General features: G+C 43.0%; 1 protein-coding gene across 1 annotated transcript; it reads right to left on the bottom strand.

The window, feature by feature from the left end:
- Window positions 1-1459: 1459 nt before the first annotated feature.
- On the bottom strand, window positions 1460-9922 carry BAMBI (BMP and activin membrane bound inhibitor). The gene is made up of 3 exons (XM_033106525.1): window positions 9709-9922; window positions 6208-6495; window positions 1460-5766 (listed from the first exon to the last, which is right to left on the bottom strand). The coding sequence occupies exons 1-3, from the start codon at window positions 9782-9784 to the stop codon at window positions 5348-5350; spliced, it is 783 nt and encodes a 260-aa protein (XP_032962416.1). The 5' UTR covers window positions 9785-9922; the 3' UTR covers window positions 1460-5347.
- Between the last annotated feature and the right edge of the window lie 1598 nt (window positions 9923-11520).

The raw sequence follows: 11520 nt of genomic DNA, 5'->3' as shown, positions 1-11520 counted from the left end.
AGTTTAGGGTAGAGAAACAAAAGAGAAGCTTTTGTTTATTTACTGACAATCTGAATTCAGATGTCTGATGACGAAAGGCTTTAATCTGTCCTTCATCTCATTCTCTTCCTTTGGTTGGATTACGGAAAGTTCAAAGGCTACTGATCCTAACCCCCTCTCGCCACCCCACTGGGAGTTCACAGTTTAATCCCTAAATCCAGGTGAGAAATACCCCATTTACCAAGGCAACTGTGAATTAAAGTCTATCGTATCAAAATCTCATCTAGTAAACTTACTAAAAAAATACTTTAAAGTGGACTTCCAACACTTGAAACGTAAGAGACTGCATTTAGAATTGTGGTGTTTTTCCACTGTCCTCATCAGTTCTCTAGGGAAATTCCAAGGGGAAGAGACCAGGGATAAAGAGCTTTCTGTATTTCTCTTGGTTTTAACTGCTAAAACAATTTTTGTTCCATGAGGTTTGTAATGTGAGATCTTTCAGAGTGAATTTACACAACAGCCTCTGACTTTATTAATTCGTCACAACTTAATCTTCACATGTCTAAAAACAAATTGCTGATTTCTCACAAATTCCGTCATGTACTTACACACTGCTTTGAAAATTGTTAAATGTAAAATTATTTCAGGATTACAAAGACTGTGGGGCTAGCATGGCATACATATAGCATGCAATAAATATTTACCAACTCATCTCTCCAGTGTTCTACTCAGGCTTAGTCCAACATCAATCTAATCTACAAGATACAGGTGGCTAAACAAAATTTGAAAGAGCCCCTAAGAGGCCTTCTGTCCACTGGCCACCAAATAGAATGAATCCCTTAAAAGTCTTGAGGAATGACAAATGCCTTGAGATACTATTTCACTGCTTACCCAAAGTTACCTTCCAAGATGGCTCATCAGTGCCCTTCCGGTTACCCCTCTCCATATTCATAGAGGAAAGTTTGCAGAAATATGGCTGGTAGGCCTCCCTTAGTAATAAATACTTTGAAACTCCCCAAAGCAGATCCACTGGAAAATTGCTGCCTTGCTGCAAGAATTAAACCCTTATCTGTTTGAACCCAGCTTGCTACCTTCCCAATTCCATCTCTAAATGGATGGAATGGCAGAGAAGTGAATTACACCACCACGCTGCAGAACAGTGCAGTGTTAGCAAATGAGCAAGAATGTGTTTTGAGTCTAAAACTATGTGCAAATAAAGAGTTGTAGTAGTTTGAAAGAGCATTTAATTTCATTATTTCATTGGCTCTCAAATTCTCAGATCAACAATAAGCCTTTTTAAGTCAGCAGAATGAGGGCAACATTGACAGAATGAACTGGGTAGAGGGAAGAGGAGGGAGTTGGTGTCTGGAGCAGTTATAGTTTTCCATTACAACTGTGATCCACAGAGTAACTAAATTAACTTCTTCCAATGGATTTTTCACTAACTGCCCCCCGCCCCAAATTCACAAAGTACCCAAACCAGTTGTGGAACTATTTATATTTTGTTTGGAGCACCTATGGGGCAAATATAATTGATGGTAGCACTTGTTCAGAATGCATCGATCAGACACAAACTGTTGAAGCAATTCTGAAACTATCTGTCATTTAACCTGACTCTTGGTTTTCTCAATGGATTAACCATCTGGAGCAGCCAAAACTGAAATAACTTCATTCTGCCAAATACCAAAAACAAAAACAAAATAGGTACATAAAATTAAAAGGTTCTTGTCAGTAGCCATATAGATTATTCCTAAAAGACATAATTACAAATCAACATAATCGGTAGATATGAGAGGCTAAATAAAGGCAATAAATTGAAAGCAAATATTACAAATACTAAATCCAGTCTGCAGGTGACTGAAGGGCCAGCAAATCTCAAATATACAAAAATCTGAAATGAAAAAGTAAAAATACCCATTGTATAAATAGGCACAAATTCTCAATTTTTGAGGAAGGTTGGGCCACTCTAGTTCACACAAGACTCTCGTGTACATTAATAGTAATGGCTACTGTATATCTCCTCATGGCTCCAATCACTGCCCCCATTTTATAGGTAACAAAACTGAGTATTTAAAGAGCTTGTCATTAGCCCACATTCACACAGCTAGTAGAGACAAAAGCAGCATTTGAACCCAGGCTGTGAGACTCTGAAAGCAAGCTTGACCACTACTCTGTATGAGTTCAACCTCCTCACACCATGTAACTTTTGAGGTTTCAAGTTCTTTGGGCTAAGACAGGGAAGAGGACCAATTAGGTTATAAGGGAAAAAAGCTGTCCTGGCCCCAAAAAGGCTAGTCCCAGACTCATGATACTAGATGCCACTGCTTTCAAGCTTTTAGTCTATAATCAACCCATATTGAAACCAGATTTACGAGCTCTTCAGAGGAGAGCTTTATGATTTTCTAAGCAGACATGTTTGGTATTTTAGAAGGTCAAACCCCCTATGGTGCAGTGTTTTTAATAAAATCAGTTCAGCAGAAATTAGAGACACACCAGTCAATTTCTAGGAAGCCTCTGAGCCATTCAAAATAAGGGGGGGAAATGCCATGAAAGACATAACCATGTACAGATCAATTTTTTCAACAGGAGTACAATGTAAGGGGTGTAGATACAAAAACATGGCAAATTTGGTCCCATTTGTCTCTGGTTTGGGCAAATTTCCACTTAGAAAGGAAAATTACTTTTGGGGGGGAGTTTTATGTCAGTATTAAACAGGGGCTGTCCCTGGTTAGCCTGGCCTTGTACTGACACCTCAAAGTAACAGTAAACATCTCTGTGAGGGAAAAACAAATAAACCAGTCATAACTATTCTTACGTCACTGAGTCAGGTAGGTAGTTATTTCATGAAGGATCCTTTATCTCCACTCTTGGCAACTTCTACACTCGTAGGAAAGCAAAAGTATCTATATTTAGTTCTTAGTAAAAATCAAAGTTGAGAAACCTGCAGTATTTTCATTGAAAGGCCAAGTTATGCGTAGACTGGTGGAAAGGACATGTGCAAATAGTAAATGAGAGGATTTTAAAGAGGATTTGTTATTAGCAAAAGAGACAGGGCCAGTCTATTTAAGTGGCTACCACTTGAGGCCCAGCACACCAGTCTAACAAGAGAACACAGGCACATTGCCACCTTCCCACCGACACAGAGGTGTAAGCGGTCTCATGAATTTACAATAGAAACAAGATGCAGGTCAGTGAACACAGAACCAAGTGGGGACACGCTACATTCATCTTGCATTCGATTTCTGTGACGTCAGCTGTAACCTGGACCTTGATCTATCCTGGTACCCGGAGTTTACTGATTTCAAAGCATTTCAGAGCACATGAATTTAAATCTTACATTGCTTTATTTCTTAATGAATTGCTGAGTTCTTAGTTTACTGGGACTTGGAAGAAATGAGGTGAATAGAGAATAAAAGCAGGGCAAACAGAAGAATATTAACTATACAAAACTGATAATAAAGATTGGCTACTTAAAGAATGATTGCCCTTGCATGGTACTGTATATGAAATGACCAGGCAAAAGGAGCAAGAAGTCTTCCAATTCTAAGTGGCACTACTACTATGATTTGATTGAGAGGCAGAAAGCGGAGGTGAAGGGGGAAATTTCCACCTGTGGCACCAATGGCAATTTTGATCAATTCTCTTCTCTAGACAGGTTTGGACAATTAGGTCTAACAGTCCTTTGGCTCCCTCAAACATTGACACACATAAAATTTAACACCTTTGGTAAATTGTAAGTCATGCATGCACAAACTGTCAATTTCAAAAAGCACAAAACAAATTGTCATTTATTAAAACGCATATTTATTCCATAGCCTAATTTGTTTGGGGCTGTGGTCTATTGATTATTAAATAATCTAGGTATTCATTTTTAGACTAGTCCTTTCAACTCTGATTCTTCCATGAATTTGGCTACTGCATCTGTCTTAAGGGATCCAAATTATGCTTATCATAAAATATTCCGGAAAACCTTTTTTAAAAAGTCCTTTAACACTCATAGAAGAAAACCCCACATTCAAATATGCAGGCAAGAGGTCAATTTTTAAGCAAAAGTTTCAAATATACAAAAGAATTGGGGGAAAAAACCTTACATGACAAATTATTGTCACATTTAAGATAACAAAGACCCATCTGGGGGGAAAAGTACACAAATATGGCATGGGTTTAAATTCAGGCTGGGCAGTGTTGCCAGACAGAAAGTCCTACAGGAATGAAAACACTGTTAGTGTATCAAGTTAGTGGCTAAAGTCAATGTTCTATTTGGTTATGTTAATTTGGGGGAGGAAAACTAGTAGCACTCTGTGTTATTTAAATCTCAATTGATATATAATATTCACTATTGAAAACCTTTCTAAAAATTGAGAAGTAAAAAATAAAATAAAATATTAGTATAATACTGTGTTGAAGGAAGTTTTGAAAACTGGGAGCATGGTACAATAAAGTTTGGCTAACATGGGTCCAAAATATTTAATTAGGTTTGAGACAGAGTAAACAGTAGAAGTAGACAGTGACTAACTTTAACTACAAAAAAAAAAAGTTTCATTTAGGTTTTTTTTTCCTGGTTGGAGGTAGACATTTAAGAAGTATTCCAGAGCAACTGGATCAAGTTGATAAATAACAGTACCTTTGCTAAGGCAACTTCAGAAACTGATCAATCATATCTGACCTGGTTTAAATACATTTAAGATTTCTCTTGGATGAAAGCTAAAAACCAGAATGATCCAAACAAAAACTGTTAAGACACTGAACGATGGGCATTACATTTAGAAATTCTACACACTGTAAGAAAATTATACACGGGCATGTAAGAATAAACAAGATCTTGGTCTTGTTTTGTTTTTTTAAAAAAAAAAGAAAAAAGAAAAATCAAGCCAAATCCTAGTTAGACCCTACTCTGAGAACAGATCTTCGTTTGTATAATTAACATGTAGTATTTTTTTACACTTCCCACTTAGTTTTTAATTTATGACAAGACACTGCTAAATTTCAGACAAAATATATATATATGTATATATATATATTTTAAAATCTTTACAATAAATCAAGATGTAGGAGCTGACATAGAGCACATTTTTGGTTTATTTAGGTACTCATTGCAGCTCCCTCAGATGCAAATCACCCTGGTAACAGTGTGTACATAGTCTTCTCTTTGCTTTTTTATAATTTCAAAGCAAGTAATACATTTGACTGTACGTTAAGTCTGTGCAAATAATCCTTCAGAAGAAACATCCAAGATTCTGTTTGCAGAGGTCATTTTGTCTCTCAAAGATGATTACACGAGTTTGTTTTTCTTCAGATAAAGTGCTCCTGTCCAGCAGAACTCAAAGGCCTTCAAGCGTCCAAGAAGCTCAGTTCAGATAAGATGCAGTCATACGAATTCCAGCTTCCCGTGCCCACTGTACATGCCCCAATGAACGAGCGAGAGGATCTTGTCGTTGCTGAGGTCTGCTTGTCTCATTTTATCACAGGTCAGACAGCAGTTCTCATGCCCACTCACTGGTACCATGCATTCCAAGTCCAACTTTGCAACCTGCCCCTTTTTGGAATGGTGTCCATGAAAGCTGTAGTGCAAACGGGACAGCATCTGTTGCCGCTGGTCCTGCAGTCTCTTGTTTTCACTTCGAAGCATCCTCAAGGCCAACATAATAAGCAACACTAAAATCAGCCCTCCAGCGATGGGAACAGCGATCACCGCTGCCCGGAACCACAACTCTTTGGAAGAAGTCAGCTCCTGCACTTTGGTGATGAGGTTTCTGCTACTGTCATGCTGATACCGGTTTCCTTGTCCTAAAGGAGCACGAGCAAAATGATCAAACTATGTTAACCCCCTCCTGTAGAGATTCATGATCATCTATCCGTTTTAAACAAGGCAACCCCTTAAAAAGCTTACAATTAAGTCAACAATATTTAGAAAGTCAATGCTGCAATAATGATGCAAAAAACTTACAAAAACATTTGTTTACAGATTGTCATAACTGAGGAGTAATGGTCTTTTAATGTCTTCAAAATGTTGAAAAACAGGCAAAACCTATTATGTAGACAGCTATATAACGCTCAGGCAGAGATAAAAGCTACTCAGTAGAGATGCATCTTTGCATCCAGCCATGCTTCTCCCTCTGGTGTCTCTAATTACATTAACAACAAAACCAATAGCAGACAGACAAAGTCGTAGCTGTCCCAAGCCTATAGATCAGGCGAGCCTTTTGATTAGAGAGGGCTTCTACCTACCTGAGACCTCCCCCTTGGGGGGGGAGAGAACGTCATGCAGCCCTCTGTAATTGCACATATCTTCATGACAGCATTCCAACGTGGGCATGGCGGTGCCAGAGTGGTTTTGTGCCTGTTTGGCTTGGCAGATGTCTGCTGTGCTTGCGAGAGAGTCCAGGCAGCCATGGGTGAGTGGGGAATTTGTGTTCTGAGGATCAAGAAGTCTAGAGAAGCAGGCGCTTAGCTCAGATTTACACATATAGCCAGTCGCCACACAATGGGCAGCATCACAGTAGCATCTGATTTCACCTGAAAACAAGGAGAAATTGGCGTCAAACTGCTTCGGAGACCAGATAAAGCATCTGCTTAAGTGATTGCTAAATCCCAAGCTCAAAGGCACTAACTTTTAGAATATTCAGCTGAGTGCTTACAACAACAGCAAGCCATGCAGACTGGAAAAGCCCTTTGTGTACACCAGTGCTTAAATTTCAATCCAGTAAAATACAATTTGACAAATGTATTAGTCCTAACAGCAGAGAATTAAAGTTCAATTTAGGTTTCTGATAAGTCAGTGAGTAATTAAAAATAATACTTTTGTTTTTGAAAGAAAATAATCACAATCACTTCTCCTACCATAAGACAAATTACCTTATTTACTCATTTTAATCCTACATGACCATACAACATGAAAATGCTAGGCTTTTTGATTTTGTCAGTATAAATATTTGATCGGAACTACTGAATTGTTTACTACCTAGAAGGGCTGTGCCAAGATTTAAGAGCTTTAGCTAACACCTTATAAAGTTATTAACTAGAAACACAACAATCTAGAAATTGCTCCAGTCAGGAGGTTTTAAAACTATGAAACTGGGCAGCTATTTGCAACCTCTCTAGAAAAGGCAAACTTTGCCTATAAAGATCTTTTCATGCAGAGGAGCTTTTAGTCAGTATATTGTAAAACAGGAACTAGGCAGTTTACAATTAGTGGTTTGCTTGCCAAAGTCAATTTCTTTCAGCCCAAATGGAAAGTCATAAAACTGGGGGTGGAGGGGAGGGTGTAAAACTGCAAGGCTAACTTCTCCTCCCCCAAACTCTCCAGTTTTACATGTAATTTAACATGGGATCTAAAAGGGGAAACACTGAAACTGAAAATCCTCTGCTGGCTGAATGAAAAATCCTTAAGGAAACCTCAAATTTTTCTACAGGAAGTGATTAAAAGTTTCCTTTATAAAGTGAGTTGCGAGTCAGTTAACATTTTGCCACAATGCAGGATCTGAGGCTTTTAACATCAATTTCTAGTTGAAATACTGAGTCTCAGAGTTATCACTAGTATGCTATCTGACCCAGTGGACTCTGGTCATTGTCACATGCCACAGCTAAAGCTACTGTAAATTGAACGAATGCATAAACCTCTTCCCAGCTTCCAAAACTGAAGTTCTGTCCGCTCTGAAATTGAACACCTCTTCCCACCCTCACCTTTTTTCCTCCTCCTCTCTGTGAATGCCTGAGTAAAGTGTCTCATTTAATTATCTGCCCAAATTAAAGGCCACTGTATGGTATGCTCAGTTTTCACCAGAGGCTACTAAAGCTTCAGTTCTAAAAAGACTAAACACGGATCGCTGGCAACCCAAGTTTAACTGTCCAAAGGTGGAAGTCTTGCTCCTATCCTAAACCTGTGCTCCCTTGTCCTACCTAGGTCTGGGCCCAAGTCCCTTCTCTAGTAAGACCTTCAAGTTAGGACCTTGCTTAGCACAGGTTCTTTTCTCTTTCCATCTTATTTGATTTTCCACATAAAGCTCACCAGTCTTCTGTGGTGATGACTACATGTCCCTAGTCTGACAAATTCCATCTATAAACTTTAAAGTAGAAATAACACAGATTAAAAGTCAACTTTGATCCTATTCATCTCAGACCTAGTACAGAAAAAGAAAACTGAATACAAGTAAAATACTGCTTAAATATTTATGAGAGCCTATTTAACATACTATATTTTCAAGGACCTAAAATAGTCTAATAAAATTCTGACAGGTAACTAGGAAAGTTCTAACAACTTTTTAAAAAAAATTGGAGCCACATTTGAGCAAGTTGAATGAACTTTTGTATTACTGTATTAAAACTATATTTCTGTCGTTTCATAAAGTTTCTTCCTGTGGCATGCAAAAGGCCAGAAAGGGGACTGGTATTTTGAAACAGTGAACAATGCTCTTCTGTTTTCCCCCTTTCTTGTTACTGTATGTAGTGATTACACAAAAATGTCTGCTTTAGTCAAGATGGCTACAGGAGAGACTGCTGGCTTCTTTTAAAGCTTTTGAAGTCCGCAGCAGTCAGAAATCTCTGATCCCCTAATTATATCATTATCAGGCACATAGTTTCGGTATCTGTGACTTCATGTCAGCCTCAGTCCCTCCCTGTTCTGCTGGCCTTTGATAGGGCCAGGAGGCTCCCCTCTGCAGGCTCTGAGGGCTGTTATTTAGGGTTAATTACACCCTTCCTTCCAAAATAAATAAATACTGTAGCACATCATCCTTGCTCAGCTAGCTTATCCTTTAACCTCATGCCTGCTACATGGCAATTAGAGAAAAGTGGGGGGTGCAAAAGCTAAATAACGCTTCCTATTTTAAAAAATTTATCTAACAGAAGGTAGAGTTCATGGCAGGGTAGGTGGGGGAACCTTGATATCCAGGGAGAGTTTGGGTTATTTTGACCTAAAAGGTGAAAGCCTGCAGGGGGAAAAAAAAAGAAACTGACCAGTACTTTTTTTTTTTTTTGAGTGGTTGTAAAATATGAGGTGTATGGGAAATGGGACCGATGACAGAGCCTACTCCTCCCAGCCACTGAGAAGCAACACAGCACATACTCATGCACGTAACACACACCCCGGACACCTATACTCAGGGAGGCACACACACTCGCTGGCTCATAAAGACACTCACTCACTCAGAGACACAAAGAAACACTCACCGACAGCGGCATATTCAAATACACAAATTCAAATAGAGAGATATGGCAAATATGACACACTCAACAGACACGGCAGACACATTCAAATAGAGACACTCAAATACAGAAATACACTCGCAACAGACACACACTCAGATATACGGACTCACACACGCTCAGGCACAGTGCAATTGGCGGGCGGGCGTCTGCTGTTCCTCCAGGATGCGGAGGGAGGCAGCTTCCGAGCCCACACTACCGCTCTGCTCCCCGCAGCCACGGTCCAGAAGTTCACTACAGACAGGAGATTTACACAAACATTTTGACAACGACTTGCCCTGAAGTCTGACTCCACCTGAACGTGCCGGGCCCTGGACACGAGAGGGGGCAACCGCGTAGCCACCGCCGCGACTTCTAAGAACAGGCAACTTGTCGCGACCTGCGGGCTCCGGCGCGGGAGGAAGCCTCGCCTGCCGCTAACAAAGCCTTGGCAGCCGGCTTCAAAGGCCCGAGACGGAGGCGGCCTCGGGACCCCGCATGCCCCTCCCGGGGAGCCCGCGCCCCATCTAGCCGGCGGGCACCCACCTTTGGTGAGCAGCACGGCCATGGCGCAGAGTTCGAGCTGCAGCCAGATGAAGATGTAGCTGGAATGGCGATCCATTGACGCCCCCCACGGCCGCAGCAACCCTGCCGGTCCCGGAGCCGCGGCGCAGCTGCAGCCTACGACTCCCGGAGCGCGCCGTGCATGGGTGCTGCCCGGGGCGGCGGACGCCGTCAGCGACGGGGCGAGTGGCCCGGCCGCGGCCGGAGCATGGAGCGCGACTGAAGGGCGTGCCGAGGAGCCTACAGGATCTTTGCGGGCCGACTCTGCGTGCACCGGATCGGTCGCTGCGTTCGGCGCCGCAGTCCCGGGTGTGCTCCCAGTTTCGCACCTCTTGCCCGACACTCTGCGAAGGCGGAGGCTCCGCGAGCGCGTGCAGACACTGCCAGCCGCAAGCTCCCGCCTGCAACCGCCTCCGCCAGGCCTGCTCCGCGCCGTAAATAGCGCGGGGCTCGGGGAGCTGGGCTGGCACCACCCCGCCCCGGCACCGCCCCCAGCTGCGCCAGAGCCGTCCGATTGGCCGCCAGGCCCCAGTCAATCGTCCCACAGTCAGGGGGCGGGCCCAGACGCGGGCGGGGATGGACCTGCCCGCGGCTCCTAGCGGCGCCGGCGTCTGGGGCTTAGGGCCCTGCGGCTGCTGTCTCCCGCGCTCCCCCTCGTGGAGGCTTGCGCGTCCATGACCTTCGGGAGAAGCGAGTCGATCCCGGCCGCTGGGTCTGTCTTTGGCACCCCCTTCCTGACCCTCACAACTCAACCTTCGGCCAGCCTCCCCTGATCCGTTGCTTCTTTTTTGTTCACCCCGAAACACACGAGGGACCCGCGTGTCCGTCGTCGGAAGCCCTCCGCCACGCTGCGCGCTCTGGAACCCCCCAGGGACAAGTGGCGGTCACCCGGCGTGCGCCGTCGGCCAAGGCGCCCCTGCCGAGCCCTGCTGGCTCGCGTGTGGCCGAGGAGGGGGGTCCAGTCCGGAGCCAGGAAGAGGGGCGGCGGGGCACTGATGTCTGCTTTCAGCCTTCCCCCTCTCCTCGGCGCATCCGCCTCGAGCCGCCCGCCCTGTGATCAATAAAGCCCAGACAGACAGACTGTTGATCAGTAGGAGCCGCTAAGTTCTCCTCGGTAGACAGGGGACGAGTAGCCGGCTAGAGACACTTAACGAAAATTAGTAAATCCAAAAAGCACCCGGCGCCAGCGAGACGACACAGGCCGAGACTGACACTCAATTAACCACCCCCAAACAATCGCAGGCAAACACCCCGGCTGACCCTGATCAATATCAGCCCCGCAGTGAGCTCCTTTCTGAGATGCTAATTCATTTATTAGGACTTGCGGGGCTGCTGGCCCCAACGTACCCAAAGGCAGTCCTGGAGGTTTGGCTATTGTTTTTAATTTTGGGGGTGGGGAAATACAGCTTAAAACTCTCATCTGAAGAAATGCTCTTTTATTCCCTGTCCCCCAAACCAGAGATTAACAAAAGTCAAGCATTTGCATAATTTCCTTTTAGGATCAGGCAACATTTCCCTACCTGAGAAAATGTCAAGGAGGACGGAAAACAAGAAGGAAAAGCACATTTGATGCTAAGGTGGGAGATGTAAAGTCAAACTCTTGGGAATAGAGTGCAGAAGTGAGCTTTAAGACTTAGGAAAAAAAATATGTCTCGAGGACTGAAAATCAAGGCGAACCTTGTAAATTAAAGTTGTTGAAAGTCCACAGAGCTGCAGGATGTACTTAATGAAATTGCCTTTGAAAAATAATGTTTATATGCAGAAAAAATAAAATAATTTCATAAACTGATGTTC

Source organism: Rhinolophus ferrumequinum, chromosome 5, assembly GCF_004115265.2.
Source record: "Rhinolophus ferrumequinum isolate MPI-CBG mRhiFer1 chromosome 5, mRhiFer1_v1.p, whole genome shotgun sequence".
Lineage (NCBI taxonomy): Eukaryota > Metazoa > Chordata > Mammalia > Chiroptera > Rhinolophidae > Rhinolophus > Rhinolophus ferrumequinum.
Note: the sequence above shows the minus strand (reverse complement) of the source record. Positions and strands in the feature narration are given on the sequence as shown.